We start from the raw sequence: 16,192 nt of genomic DNA, 5'->3' as shown, positions 1-16,192 counted from the left end.
CTGAGGACCGCTTTGGATGGCACTTCCTGCCAATGTGTATCCCACTTTACCCCTGCACATGAATACTTATTTTTATTTCAGGTTGTATCATTACAATTGTCAAAAATTATATTCATGGATTTTTCATTTTCAGTCTGCATTTCCATGCCAGAGATGTAACCAAATCTTCCATCTGATATGAGTGATGATGATTCAGAACATTTTTATTTGTTTGTGATGCTTAGCGGAAATGTCAATGCAATCGCATTGGATGGGAATTAAAATGCAACGCAGGAAAACACTTTGCTTCACAGGACATCCAAGCACATCGGTAAACTAGGAGAAAAATAAATGCCATTGGCAGGAAGTAGCTGAGAAGGATGGGACAAATGCAAATTGACAATAAAAACAAAACTGCATTCATTCTATTGCCATCTATTGAGTAGTTTGCCTTGAATTTCAGTTCCATTGGCGCTGTCCAACGTTTTCAGCTTAACCCCCCCAAACACCCACAAAAACCCTTAATCTGTTTTTCACCAGTGTGACTGTTGTATTTAATAGGATTGATGTGATTTTAAATCTAGCTGTCTTTCTATATCTATCTGTCAGGGCGGATCGGCGTGTAAACATGCCCTTAAATTGCATACTGATTAGCTTAGAAATCAAACGGGAGGAAACGCATGCGGTTTAGAGAACATGCAAATAAAAATATGGTCATTTAGTAGCAGTGTGATTGATGGGTGCGTTTAGATACCCTTGAAAATGAAGATTTGACCTTTTTCAAGTCAGTGCACTCAGGTAGGAGGTGCTTCATATTGATGGGAAGCTTCTTGATTTGATGTAAAGCAACGAAAAATGATCTTCATCCAATCAAATGTGTTCTTTGTTAAGGAAATGATGAAAATAATCCAAATAACGCAATTTAACATCATTCTGGAAACTTACCATTTTCTATAAATGAAACAAGAGAGGTGGATACAAAATAAGCAAATATTCTATTTTTTTGTGTTTTGCTTTAGTGAATATCAATATTTCATCATTAGTCAGTGTGGCTTTCTTACAAGGCATTATTGTTCATTGGCTTTAGCAACTTCAGGCTGTGAAGTTATTGAAGTCAGACGGCAACAGCTCCATTTTTTTTCTTCACACACTGTTATTTCATTTCAACCGTCTCACAATGAAAGCAAATGGTGGCATTAAATCAAATTGAACGGAGACGAAAACCTTTTTTTGCATGCACTTGTAGCACGTTTTGGCATTTGACGTTTTGTGTGTGAGATGGTACACTACGATTTCTATAACTTCCAATGATGGTCTGGAGTCTGGTTGAGGGCATTTTGGACCTTCTTCCCATCAAGCCAAATCAGCTTTAAAGGTTTCTGAGCATGGACAAGCCAATTTAAATCGTTACAGATTTTCAATATCATTCAGGTCAATGACCATTCCAGAATGTTAACGTACCGTATTTTCACGACTATAAGGCGCACCACATTATAAGGCGCACCCTCAATGAATGACACATTTTATTTTTTTCCATATATAAAGCACACTGGATTATAAGGCGACCTGTCTATTTTGGAGAAAATTTAAGACTTTTAAGTGCGCCTTATATTCGTGAAAATACGATATGTGATGATGTTATCGAATGTAACGTTATCCTTTGTAGATTTTGAGCAGTGTTTCATTGCCTGATTGAAATACCCAGCCCCTATCACAGATTTGTAACTTTGTTCCTAAGAATATATATATATATAGATAAATAGTCCAAAATTAATGGATAATATAAGTCAGGGGTGGGTAAACTAGTCCACAAAGGTGGTGGTGGGTGCAGGTTTTCATTCCAACCCATAAAGAGAACACCTTTTCACCAATCTGGTGTCTTACAAGTGCAATCAACGAATTGCAGTCAGGTTCTTCCTGTTTTCTGCAGAAATCTCATTGGTTAAAGTGTATTTACTAGATTGGTTGCAACAAAAACCTGCACCTACAGTGGTCCTCGAGGACCGGTGTGCCCACCCCTGCCTTAAGGTAAAGGTTCACTACTACGTTCCGCATTTGATAAAGTCTTTTAGTTCATCTGCTCCTCTTTGAAAGTAAGTTGTTACTTTTTGCAAGCTATTTGGAAGTATTTGTGTATGCAGAAAATGAGAAAACACAAGTTCTCTAGTGGTTGCGTGTTGGTGCCTGGTTGTTCATGTCAAGAATTCCCTCATCATTCATTTCTTCTCCTCCATCAGCTCATTGGCAAAAGTTAAAAAGTCCTACTTTCACTTGAGCCTTGTGCTTGTTAAACAGAGACATTGTGTGTTTTTTCCAGAGGGATATTAGCACTTGACACAATTACATATCAAATAATCAACCCGCCCAACAACACAGGCCTGATTATTCATCTCATTGGGTCAAATGAGGTGGTGTTAGAATGGAGGAGGGAAAATAACGGAATTTTTTCAGCCTTATTACTTGCATTTTAAGCATGTTTGATGTGTCGGGGAATTAATTTCACCACAAATAAGGAAGTCAAATAATTGTGTTTGCCTCGCTGTTGATTAGCTAGAAGATGGCAACGCGCAAACGGCTTCTTCATTTGTTTCTTTGCTAGAGTAGCTTCTGGTCAGTCGCATTTAACACAGTGAGAATGCCGTGAAGGGAAATGGCGAGGGATTCCTCCTCTCATCTTTTGCTAAAGTAAGACTCTAATGTTGGATGATTTGAACTTTGGCGAGGCTCGAATAAAATGGCGCTCATTGACACATACACAGTCAGAGTTCTTTTCATTTCCACTCTTGGTCTTCCTGCTGAAGCCCCTCAAGTTCTTTTGGATCCCTGGTGCTTACATTTTGACATGTGTGATCACTTTGTACCCTCAAACCCACAAATGTAATGGGCAGTTGTACTCAGTAGTCACTCGATCGTATAACGTAAGATAGCATAACAACATAGATTAATGTCATATGATAGCCCTACTTTAGAATTCCCAATAGCATAGGTCAAGGCCGAAGGGTGTCAGACTCGGGTTGGTTCGCGGGCCGCATTAATGTCAACTCGATTTCATGTGCGCCGGACCATTTTAGATATAATATTTAGATATTTTTTTAATAAATTGATTAAAAGAACTGGATCAAGAGTCCTGAATATTCTGTTTTTATAGATCTAAAAAAAATGTTTATTTGAGCTTTTTTTCTTAGTACGGGAAAATCTCTTTTAATCATTATGTTCCATATTAAAGTGGAAAATAGAAAATATTTTTATATATATTTAGATTTTACAAAATGATTTTTGAACTAAAAACACAAAGAAAAACATGGATGAAAAATTTGCAATTATTGATTTAAAAGGGGGGAAATCAGGAAATATAATATACATCTATAATCTTCATTTTAATTTGATCCTAAAACAGAAAGTCGGCACTCATGATTTACTTTCCCGGGCCACACAATATGATGCGGCGGGCCAGATTTGGCCCCCGGGCCACCACTTTGACACCTGTGGCATAGGTGATCACGGAGCATAAATAATTTTAAAAAAATTTATATAATACATTTATTAACAAGGATCTCAGAATGCCATAATATGGCACTGTTTAGTTTAGCCTTTTGCGGCTTGATGTAACATTGCCTCATAATTTCGTGACCATAACACTTGACTTTTTTTCAGTGGTCGTCTTGCTGATTTATTGAAATCCATAAGGGTTATTGAAGAATAGTCTGTTTCTCCTAAAAGTGTAAATTGCTTTGTGCTCGTGTAGCAGTTGGACATATAGGTGTAACTGTTCTAAATTTAATTTGAACCACTGTCGTGAGCAAGTGTCCCCACTGGAAGCTTCAAGGGCTTGTGTGTTGGGCTCATTCCTAAAATGTTCTCGACCCGCTTTAATGAAGCCAAGGCCATCCGTTCCCTTCTGAGGTGTGCTGCTATTAAGTTGACATAGACTGAGATAGACTCTTTGAAATGAATGCCTGACTACATTGAAAAAAAAAACAAAAAAAGAACTTGACAATTTCACACCCATGGCAACTTTAAGATTTGCTTGGACCTTTATGACCTGAAGTAAATTGGATTTAAAAAAAGAAGCTTTTCCTTGTATTGTGTCTCATTATGAAATCAAACAACATTGCTCTTTAATACTGTCCATCCAAAACTACAATCAGCGACGATTTAATGGTGCGTTCCCTGTGTAAAGCATGGTTAAGTGTTTGATTTTCTATTACCTATTACTATTTTTCCTTGATAGAAAATGTTCACGATGTTTGCTGTTCGCAAATTTTAATGACTAAAGTCTGATTTGAACCCTAATTGGACTTATATATATACAAAAAAACATTAAAATACATTCTTTGAAGTTATTTTTATTGTTATATTCTAAATTTTAAAAATAAATCTCCGTGTTAGAGTCAATTTCTGTTCTGCTTATCCTCACCAGGCTCCCAGGGTGCCGGAGCCTATCCCAACCAACTTTGGAGAGTGGGCAGGGGACACACTGATTTGGTTGCTAGCCAATCGCAGACCACAATGAAAGGAAATACCATTCACGTATAGCTAGATACAATTCACAGTCTTCAAACAGCCTACCATGCATGATTTTGCAATGTAGAAGAAAACCGGGGTACCCGGAAAAAACCCACGCACGCATGGGGAGAACGTACAAACGGGAATCTTACGAAACAGGCTATTGGTGCTCAGAGAGAAAAAAAAACATAACCTATATAAGTCTCACCCAAGTATTAGTCACATACAGTATGACAATAAAAGAAAGTTTGTCCCTTGTGGGCCAGAAGTTAATAAACTGATCTCATTCAACATCACGACGCAGCAATATGAAAGCGGAATGCTAAACTAAGTGGTCTTATTCAGAAAGAATAATTAGTGACTAGTACAGATTGATTTGATTGAACACACAACTGCACTCCAACGTTCCCCAGGTTGCAGTGGAAAAGCACAAATCAGATCTTTTGGTCATGAAAAAGTCTTGTAGTGTAAGTTTATCATTCGTTTAATCATTTAAGTTTGCCATAATTTGTAGCTGTGAGAGCAGGGCAAAAAAAGGCAGTAGTACTGTTTTATTTTTACTTTAAAGTTCTTTTTTTGGTCATCGCTGAATATGAAATCACATGTATTTAAAATGAAGGCTCCCAATGTCAGGCTTTTTCAAACTGCTTCTTCAAACAACGATAAGACTTAGTCACGAAAGGCCTTCAGTGTTGAGCTATAAGCACTACGAGAGCAGACAATTGGGGAATAGGAAGCCAAAATTAGGTTGCTCAGTTTCGTCCCTGCAAGACAAGTGCAGCAAATATTCAGTCTCAGATGTTTTGTCTCTTCCTCTTAAAATCCTCCTGAAACCAATAATCCAAGTGATTGTCTTTCTTATTTAGTCGTACGCGTGTGCTGTTGCCAAGAAAGTTGCCTCTCGGGCAAGATGTGTCTCTCACTGCATGATATGTTAGACAGCACTGCAGTGGAAAAAAAAGAGGATTTTCTTCAGCATAATAAATAACGCACCAATTGTTTGTGATGGGTTGGTCTTTTTAATATTAATTTAATGTAATATTAATATTACTTCCATGACTTTCAGCAATTTTATCAGTGCACTAGAAGAATTACTCACTGAACTGCTTTAATTATGAAGGGTCCAAAAAGTACCTACTTTCACCAATGTGCATCAAGCTAGCTGAGTTATAAGCCATTTTGTCAGGAACGCAATTTAATTTTTCTCCTTCAATGGTGAAGAAAACTTGGAAGAATATCTGGATTTAAAATTGTAATAGTTTTTAGAACGCGTTCCATAAGATGATTCCTGTTTTTGTATCTTTACCTGATACACCTTGGTCATTAAATGTCACCAGAGGGGTACGGTCTGGGGATTTGAACCATGCCGACCAATCCGTGTACCCAGCGGCGGTCCGTGCATTTCCTAGCGACGCCTTCAGCTGTCGGAATCAATCCAACCCTCAAAAACTATTTTAAGGCTATAAAACCTCTACTGCAGCTACAGTTTGCGACACAAAAAAATCATCAATAATAACCTCATACAATTGAAATATTATTTAGGAATATAGCCATATTTTACTCACCGAAAATCCTTTTTACCTGTACACAATATCCATCCTCCTTTAGTTCCTCCTTCTTTTCTATCGCCATCGAAGCTAATGCTGAAAGTCGAGCCTATCCTGTCGTATTTCTGGCAAACGTTTTTATTCGATTTAGTGCTGAAAATGTTCGTTCCCGTTTGTGACAGGCTTGCTTTTTTGGAATTGTCCAACCTTTCTCAATGATGTCCAGCTTTTTTTTCTTGAAAAGTCCGTCTTGAAAATGGCTTTGAAAGTAAATCTGCAAACAAATGCATTTCTTCTCCTCCTTTGGCCATTACGGGTTGACAAAACCGCTATTAAATCAACACAACAATATATTTGCTTGTGCAGCTCGCTCCAGATACAGTTTGGTAGCTCTGGCTAGTCCACTCTATCACTCGCCAATCATAGTTGGCGAAAGCGATGACCTATCCCTACGCCTGCGAGAAGGCCTTGGTGTCACCAAATCAAATTCTGATTGGTTAAAGCAGCAGTCTTGTTGACGCTTGTTTAATGCAGCAGAGCCTGCAGAACTGATTGTGAAGGCCTTGAGGCAGATTTCTGACCCTGGCAACAAATAATGGCTGAAATGTGATTGGTTAAATGCTTTAATATGAAAACACACATCTGGAAGCAGTGCAACCAGGGGGGAAAGCTATGAAAGGAAGCTAACAGACAATTTGGAATTATTCAATAAGTATTCATGGACAAAATATAATTAACATCAGTCTGCGATTCAGATATTTCTTAGGCCAGCAGAGAAGTCCTTGACGGCCTTGACGGCACACCACTGCGTGTACCTGATAAATGTTGATCTAACCAATGATGTGCTTTAATACCAAAATGAGATGGAGCTCCATCTTGTTGAAAGTAAGTTGGGTTCCACAATGTAAAACTGTGACTACAATGTGCTTTAGAATGTTACTATATCTCAGCCTACTTTGGACGAACGATGGACATATGAAAACAGGAAGTGGGCATTTGAACACTTCCTTCACAATCACACATTTGGAACGAGCCCAATTACTTTACAATTAGCGAGTGGCGTTCAGCCTAATCAGGGCAGCGATACCTGGGTGGTACATATTTGTTAATGCTGGTCATTTAAATTAATGACTGCATTGAATGCCACAGCATGTTCACCTTCTCCTCTGGTGTACTTAACCACTGATTTGGACATGGATGGCTTATTTAATATTCAATTGGACAGCTAGAGGTCACCAACACTGATTTCCAAAATTTTGAAAGGTTGATGTGGGTTAAGTGGAATAACCAATGTGTCGCATGCTTGTGGGAGTTCTGCTTTGAGCTTCCCAGTTTTTACAATTTCAATAGTGAAATGCTTTTGTTGGGGGAAGAAGCTCACATGACAGTGGCTATGGAGTTTATTGTTTACTGCACAGCACAGTGTAAATATCTTAAAAGTGACATTTTAGGCATTTTATGTCATGCGCACCATTTTAGAGATAGAAGTAAACTTGTTTTGTACCATACGTGCCACATTGGTTGCTCATGTCCTTGTCTAACTCAGGAGAAAAGTGAAGAAAACCCATGCAAACACTAGAAGGACATACAAGTGGGAAGTATGATTTATTACCAGTAAAACCGCAGCAATGCACAGTTCTCTAATTATTTTCCCACACAAACAAAACCAGATATATAAACATAAGAAAACTTTTGAACTGTGGTTGCTGCTGTCCTGAAAGGGTTCATTAGAGGGAAATAATTACTACTTCAAATGTATTTACAGCAGCCTGGCGAGCAAGTGGTTCATGCATCGGCCTCACAGTTCTGATATCGTGGGTTCGATCCCAGGCCGGTACTTACTGCGTGGAGTTTGCATGTTCTCGGGCTTGTGTGGCTTTTCTCTGGGGTACTCTGGTTTCCTCCCACATCCCCATAACATGTAGAGTAGGCCAGTTGAAGCATTTAAATTGCCCCTAGCTATGATTGGTTGTCTGTTTCCTTATGCCCTGCGATTGGCTGACCAATTCAGGGGGTCCATCGCCTTTTGCCCATACTTAGCTGGGCTCCAGCACCCCGGCGTCCCATGTGGGGATAAGCGGTAAGGAAAATGAATGAATGAATGTATTTAGAATCTGTGCGCGCTTAGATGAGTGGGTGCGTGCGTGTTTATATGCAACGCACGCCTAGATTTGGAGTCGGGGGCGCGTGCGCGTGCGCGCATGCAGAGAGAGTGCAGCTCTGCGCGCAAGTTGTCTGCCAGTGCGTCTTTGGATCGGAACGGAATCACTTGACGTGCGTGATACGGTCGAATTCCTCCTTTTAACCTCTTAAGACCTCGCGTCCATATCCAGGATCCGAATTGGGACTCGACTTGATCGATGATGAGGGAGTCTCTGGTGGAGCCGACGCAGGTGGGGACCCGCTAGTGGGACGACGGCTCGTGGAAATGCGGCTGCTGGGCTGGAGCGTGCTGTGGGCTCTGGCCTCGGCGCTGAGAGCCCAGAATGACACGGAGCCCATCGTGCTGGAGGGCAAGTGTCTGGTGGTGTGCGACTCCAACCCGGACGCCGACTGGAGAGCGTCCAACTCGCCCCTGGGCATCTCGGTGCGCGCCACCAGCTCCAAGGTGGCTTTCTCGGCGCTGCGGAGCAACAACCACGAGCCCTCCGAGATGAGCAACAAAACCAGGATCATCTACTTCGACCAGGTCCCCCACGTCTCTCTTTCGTGTGTGTTCTCGTGCGTGTGTCATGTATATTGTGTTTGGGGGAGGAGGGGTCTATCACGATCTATCACTTTGACCCTCAAGGTATTTAACCAAACAACGGAAAGTTTTTTCCCTCTTTATTTGTCTTTTCTTTATGTTATTATGAGCAAAAATAAACTGCAAACAGGCAGTAGCAACAATCAATATTGGAGGTTGGAGGACATCCATCCATTCTACTCACCCATACATGCATTCATCCATCCATCAACCGCTCCAGTTCCATTTTTTACCCATATTTATCTATATATAAAGGTCAGTGGTTAGCATATCTGTCCGACAATCTGAGATCAAGGGTTCAATCCCCGGTGAGGTCCGACATTGCTGTGTGGGGATTGCATGTTCTCCCTGTGCCTGCATGTGTTTTCTCTGGGTACTCCAGTTTCCTGCCAAACCTCAAAAACATGCAGGGTAGGCTTGTTGAGCACTCTCAATTGTCTGTGGTACGTGTGTGTGCGTGAATGGTTATTTGTCTCAGTGTGCCCTGCAATTGGCTGGCAACCAATTCGGAGTGTCGCCCACCTATTGCCCAATCTTGCCTGGGATAGGCTCCAGCACCCTAGCGACCTTAGTGAAGATAAGTGTTTCGGAAAACGAATATATATTACCGCAATTTATAAGAATGTTTTGACTTTGGATGTCAAGTAGCAATGCATATTCAGGCTTCGTTTAATTGTGACCCTGTTTAGGATTCTTCCTGTCGCTATTATCCAAGTCCAATTTTCCAATGTTGCCCTCAAAAACCAAAAATAGAGCAAAGCTCACACACACTAATTTAATGACTGTTTATTGAACTAATGTCTCGTGACATCATTGAAAAAGCCGCTTGCGACGTCCAAATATGTAAAATGAAATGTTGTGATATCTGAAGAAAATACATAACAGTCAGATCCATACACAGGATCTTTTCAGATAGATGAGACAAATGTGCGTATCAATTTTTCACAGTGTTGCTCCTGATACGTAATCAATGCAATTCCATATGAATCGCAATGAATTTATTATAAGAGTGATCTAAATCAATTTTCCTTTCTTTTATTATAATAATAATAATAATCGGACATAGGCTTTGTCATCATCATTGACTCGACAAAAGCTTAATTGTCATCATACCCAGCTGCGTATGACGAAATTGGTAGTGCTTCTCCATAAGGTGCATTTTCCCGGCAAAAGACCCAACTAAGTGATAATTTCAGACTTGTAATTTGGCATTCTGCCATGATGGATACATCGCATCACCCCCCGAGCGGATCACTTACCTCTCACTGTCTCTCACTTACCTTCAGTCAGCCGGTAGGAGGCAGATCACCGCCCAACGTCTTTTCATGTTACCTCACCCCGTTATTACACAGAAGGGATTGTGTGTCGTGTTACCGCAAGTTTAGAGTCCTGATGGATTTGGGAAAAAAACTGTCCTTAAGCCTATTTGTCCGTACTTTGTGAGACCTATAGCGTTTGCCAGGGGTCAGCAGCTGGAACAGGTTGTGACCAGGGTGGTATGGGTTCCTGATGATGTTCCTGGCTCTGCTGAGGTAACGAGGGCTGGCAATGTCTTCCAGTGAGGGCAGAGAGCAGCCGACGATCTTCTGTGCAGTGTTAATCACTCTCTGCATGGCCTTTTTGTCTGCTGCCGTGCTTCCAGCGTACCACACTGTGATGCAGTATGCCAGGATGCTCTCCACAGTGGCTCTATAGAAGGTTACCAGAAGCTTAGTGTCCAAGTTGTTCCTCCTGAGTACCCTGAGGAAATGGAGTCGTTTCAAAATAAAGCAAAACAAAGTATAGAGCAGGGTTAGGGAACCTATGGCTCGGGAGCCATATGTGGCTCTTTCCATGGGTGCATATGGCCTTCCACTAACCTGTGAGGTAAAATATGGAAATCACTGGTGAGAGAGCTGAGTCCCAAACGCACCAATAGGAGCGTCACGTCGACACTGGCAATGACATTACTTCTAGCACCACTTTAATCGTAATTTTGTTTTTCATTACTCTTCTGCATGCATAATCTCATTGAAAGTGATTGGTTGGCAACAGCATAACAATGTTGTCAAAAGCATTCAGAGAGTTTTTGTAATTTAAAATTGGTGGAATGACAAAAAAAATCACACATTTTCATATATTTTAGTTTTTCAATTCTGAAAATGGCTCTCAAGAAATAACATTAGAAAATATGAATTGTTTATGTCTCTCTCTGTCAAAAAGGTTCCCCACCCCTGGTATAGAGTGAAGATGGATTGTTTAATTGATTTTTTTGTTATCTTTTCTTGCAGGTTCTCGTTAACATTGGAAACTTCTTCACATTTGAGTCAGTGTTTTTGTCCCCAAGAAAAGGAGTCTACAGTTTTAACTTCCATGTCATTAAAGTGTACCAGAGCCAGACCATACAGGTACATGCTTCTGTCAGAAAAATGTAATTGTGCTACACTGAATGGCTAATGTGACAGTTCAAATAGGCGTCATTTGCGGCATGGAGAAAACTAAATCAGATGTGAGGTCTTCAGATCTCAATGTGCCAATTTGAGACTAAAATATAAACCTAGTACACAAAAGAAGTGTCCTTCACTGAGCAAGAAAAGCAATAGAAAACCTCAAAGGGATATTAGCCGCATTTAAATAAATAAGAAGAACAGTCAGCTCACTGTAATGAGTGTAATATTTTTTGTGTTGTTTTGTATAGTTTTTTTTCTATGGGGTGTCTCTCACAACGATAAAATCTATTGATCACGAACAAAGCCAGTAGTTTTCTGCATGTATCTTAATCCAAGTATGTGAAGGGGCTCCCAAATTACTCAGCAAGTCACATGACAACTTGCTTTTATGAAGTCCTGATCAATGTTCCCTCTAAGCTGCACACGTGCGCAATTGCGCACTACTCTTGTCTTCTCTGCGCACAGCAAATCATATGGAGCGCACAAAATAAAATCCCGTTTTTATTTTGTTTATTTTTTTTATTTTTTTAGCTGTGAGGCCGACTCGCGAACCACTCATTCGCCGGGCCGCCCATTCATAGATATTAATCATTACATTTTATTATTACTAAATAATTTATGTGTAGTAGACATGCACCTGCTTATGGCAGGTGTGATACTAGTGTGTGCCCATAGCGAGCAATGATGATGTTGCTCACACCAGTACTCAGTGTGCTCAGGGAGGTTGTCTTTCTGCCCAGACAAACAAAAAATTAGAGGGAACATTGGTCCTGATCAGTGTTCCCTCTAAGCTGCGCGCGTGCGCAATTGCGCACTACTCTCGTCTTCTCTGCGCAGCAGCAATCATATGGCGCGCAGTAAAAAAAAAAATCGGATATTTTTTTTTTTTTTTTTTTACCCACGATGGCGCCGTTTAAGCGGCAGCCAGTGGCAGTAGCTCTGTCCACTTATGTTTTTCGTGTTTTACAGCATGTTTTACATGAAAAATTAGAGGGAACATTGACATGCACCTGCTTGTGGCAGGTGTGATACTGGTGTGCCCATAGCGAGCAATGATGATGTCGTGACCGGATGATTCGCCTAAAGACGTTTCGCCGACGGACGTTTGACAGACGGACAGGTCGCCGAATGGACGTTCCGCCGAACGTTCATTCGGCGACCTGCCCGTCTGTCAAACGTCCGTCGGCGAAACGTCTTTAGGCGAATCATCCGAGTACCGATGATGTCGCTCACACTGGTACTCGGTGCGCTCAGGGAGGTTGACTTTCTGCTCAGACCAACGAAAAATTAGAGGGAACATTGGTCCTGATGCACTATTACGTCAAAGCCAAAAATGTGATTGATAGTGTTTACAGGAGTCGTTTCTGATGATAACATTATATCAATTTCAGAAGAATTTTTTTAAGTCGTGGTAAGGATATTTGTGTTTGTTACATTATTGCAACAATTGGTGGCTTGGTGATGAAATGCTTCCTTCACCAGTGATATTGCAACGGATCTCGATGGATGCTCGCATTAAGTGTGGCTGTAGGATTGGGAACTTTTATTCTTAGCAAAGTTGTTGAAGGGGAGTTTGGTGTATTTGTATTTGTTGATATGTCCCTTGTGCCACACAATGCTTTCATTTTGACTCTTTGGCATCTGCTTCTGCTAGAAAAAGGAATTTGATGAGCAATATATGACGAGGTTGGAACTGAATGTGATTTTTGCCACTAAAATAGCCGAGTTTTTGCCATACTAAGAAATACATTATACTGTCCTTGGCGTATTTTGACAAATATCACAACACTGATATTTTATCAAGAAAAGAAAATGTTTGTATTCTTGATTTATTATTGCTTGTTTAGGTGATGTGCTAGCATGGATGCTTGTGAAGTTTAGACATTTTCGGAGGACTAGCAAGCACCTAGAATAGGAGCAACAACAAAAAAACGTCAGCCCCATTCATCAGTGCTGAAAAAGAAGCATTTCAGGAGGCTAACAGCAAGGCTTTTCGGTGACGAGTCCATTTCGCGTGTTCGCATTTTAAAGCGGTATTTCCATCCAAACAATTTGGGGATATCACTCAAGCTGACAGAGAGGATTTTTGAAAGCTTTCTCCAAGTTCAGGAAAGCACATTTATAAAGGCTTTCTATATTGTCCTGATAATGTTACATCGGAATATGTCTTCCAAAACAGCACAATAGCAAAATACCCTTTTCAGCCCTATGTGAGGCGTTTGATGACGTCACGATGGCTAGGCTTTAAAAACAAAAAAACAGGGTTATTTGTTGACTCTCCCTGGTATGCTAATTTGCTCTTTGCCGAACAAAGCTCAATGAGTTTGTCATCATTGCATGTTGAGTGTAAACGTTGGCTATCTAACAGCTGAAACGTATTCATTCGGAAATGTGTCGCATGGTAAGAGACAGTCAAAAATATCTGATGTCAACTTTCAATTAAAATTAAACTCTTGGAACTTTAGTGTAAATCAGCCCTTTTGGCCAAAAGAGCAATTTAATATTGGAATGGGTATGAATATAGGACATTTTCTGAAAGATTTATTTTAATTATTGGACACTCAATAATATATTATTGTTAAAGCCAACTTCTAATTGGTTCTTTCCATTTGCATGGTTGCATTGTCCTCTGTCAAACAGGAAGTAGGCTGCTAATTAATAAATGCAAATGCAGTTTTTACTTTACCCATTTCTTCTATTTTTTCCAAATAATTTCTTCTTTTTTTTCTTTTAACTTTTGGGAATGTATCAGGCATTCATTCTCCTAATTTCTATTCCCGTTAGGAAAGTGAATATATATATATATATATATATATATATATATATATATATATATATATATATATATACATACATATACATATATATATATACATACATATACATATATATATATATATATATACACACACATATATACACATATATAAACATACATATACATATATATATATTCCTATTCAACTAACATTCTATTTCTATAGCATTCAGATGAAATACGTATTTATTGCGTCACAGTCTGAAGAAAATAACTCATTCATTAATCTCTATTTTCTTAAGAACACTCCATAAAATTGAAGTATGTTACAAATGCAACATACTTGTTATGCTATCCATCTCCTGATTACACGAGTGTGTTATATTCTGGGCTGTAGTATGCAAAAGAACATAAGGAGAACATTTCGGGTCAAGAGAATTGAAACATTCACATCTTAGATGCACTCTCGACCAATGTAACGAACGCTTCCAGTGAAACTATCATTTGGTCTTTTCATAGTTTTTGGGTGTTCCATTTAGAAATATTTTATTGCAGGCTTAGCATCGCTTAACATTCTCATACAATCATTGTTGCGATGAATACCTGTTCTCTTTTTTTTACATATATAAGAATAGCTTAATTACTGCATTGATTGGTGACTTTTAGAAGAGTTTAGCCACGAAAAGAAATAGAAAATTATAGCCAGACGGCTTACTGTCTTACTTAGCATAGAGTAAGTAAACACATTTACTATAAAGGCGTTAGACTGAAATATATAGACACAAATCTAAAAACACTGAAGGTTGGATTAAATAACAGAATCTAGTTGAGTAGAGTGGAGTTGGGGAAAAATATGTCAAGTGCTTATTATCAAAGTTACGGTATAATAAGACCTGTATTAAAAAAAAGAGACCGTCTTGTCTGTGAGTCAATGATATGAGATGATATCACAATTTTGAAGAAGAACCTCATTTTCAAATCAAATTAACATTTTGTCTCTCACATTTGAGCTGTATTCTGTGTGTTAAAAAACAATTTGAAGATGTTTTGACTCTCATTGTTTGGCTTAATAGGTGAATTTGATGTTAAATGGGAGGCCCGTCATCTCCGCCTTTGCGGGGGACAAGGACGTAACCCGCGAGGCCGCCACGAATGGAGTCCTGCTCTATCTGGAGAAGGAGGACAAAGTCTACTTGAAATTGGAGAAAGGAAACCTGGTCGGTGGATGGCAGTACTCCACATTTTCTGGCTTTCTTGTCTTTCCGCTGTAAAAAAATAGGAAAACAACAACAGTTTGCAAACTGCGTAACTTCTCTTTCGTCATGTATCATTGCCATAAATGTATATTGAAAGCTGACTGCCAAACAGCATCCAAAAATATGTTTTTGATAATGCTTTCTTTAGCTAGTGCCATTCTGTCATTCACATTGACCACAAAAGGAAGTATTCTCTATCAATCAAACACTTTTGTCCAAGTATATCTGCCTTTCTGCTGACAAAGGTTACGGTGGTGTGGCCAAAATTTACAATATCCTTTATTATTATTTTATTTAATGTAGCTATTTTCGGGGTGCCCGGACATTTCGTCGATGGACATTTCGTCGACGGACAATTCGTCGACGGACACTTCGTCGCCAGACAGTTATAATAACAGACGAATTTAGGGTTGTGTTAAGAGGGTAGAGATTTGTTTTAGTCGAAGAGGAAGATATCGTTTTAATGGCAACTGACACTAATCTCGATTTATTGGCAAAAAGTTTGCACTGGTTTTGCGACGGTACGTTCGATACTGCACCTGACAATCATCAACTTTATACCAGTGCATACTTTTTGCCAATAAATCAAGATTAGTGTCAGTTGCCAATAAAACGATATCTTCCTATTTGACTAAAACAAATCTCTCCCCTCTTAACGAAACCCTAAGTTCGTCTGTTATTATAACTGTCTGGCGACGAAGTGTCCGGCGACAAATTGTCCGTCGACGAAATGTCCGGTCACGATTTTTGTTAGCAAATCCATACTGTTTGATTACAGGTGTTTACTTGATGAAAACTGTATGAATATTGATGTCTATTATGTCACTTATCTGACAGCGCATGTGTAAACTGATGTTATTTATGTTTTCACCACGGACAAAAAAAAATATTCAAATCATCAACATTTGCCTTCAACATTGAACCGGATTTCAATGGGAAGAAACGGCTTGAAGGTTGCTCAAAATTTCCCC

At 39.5% G+C, this 16,192-nt stretch overlaps 1 protein-coding gene across 3 annotated transcripts; it reads left to right on the top strand.

The window, feature by feature from the left end:
* Nucleotides 1-18: 18 nt before the first annotated feature.
* On the top strand, nucleotides 19-15,482 carry cbln4 (cerebellin 4 precursor). 3 transcript variants are annotated; one of them, XM_077611686.1, is made up of 4 exons: nucleotides 19-81; nucleotides 8,366-8,721; nucleotides 11,049-11,165; nucleotides 15,039-15,482. In XM_077611686.1, the coding sequence occupies exons 2-4, from the start codon at nucleotides 8,461-8,463 to the stop codon at nucleotides 15,234-15,236; spliced, it is 576 nt and encodes a 191-aa protein (XP_077467812.1). In that variant the 5' UTR covers nucleotides 19-81; nucleotides 8,366-8,460; the 3' UTR covers nucleotides 15,237-15,482. The 3 variants fall into 3 exon arrangements, with proteins under 3 accessions (XP_077467812.1, XP_077467794.1, XP_077467802.1); XM_077611668.1 differs by lacking the exon at nucleotides 19-81 and adding an exon at nucleotides 1,810-2,007; XM_077611676.1 differs by lacking the exon at nucleotides 19-81 and adding an exon at nucleotides 1,990-2,072.
* The last annotated feature ends 710 nt before the right edge of the window (nucleotides 15,483-16,192 follow it).

The sequence above is a fragment of the Stigmatopora argus genome, chromosome 1 (assembly GCF_051989625.1).
Source record: "Stigmatopora argus isolate UIUO_Sarg chromosome 1, RoL_Sarg_1.0, whole genome shotgun sequence".
NCBI lineage: Eukaryota > Metazoa > Chordata > Actinopteri > Syngnathiformes > Syngnathidae > Stigmatopora > Stigmatopora argus.
This window is presented reverse-complemented; position numbering and strand designations above follow the sequence as displayed.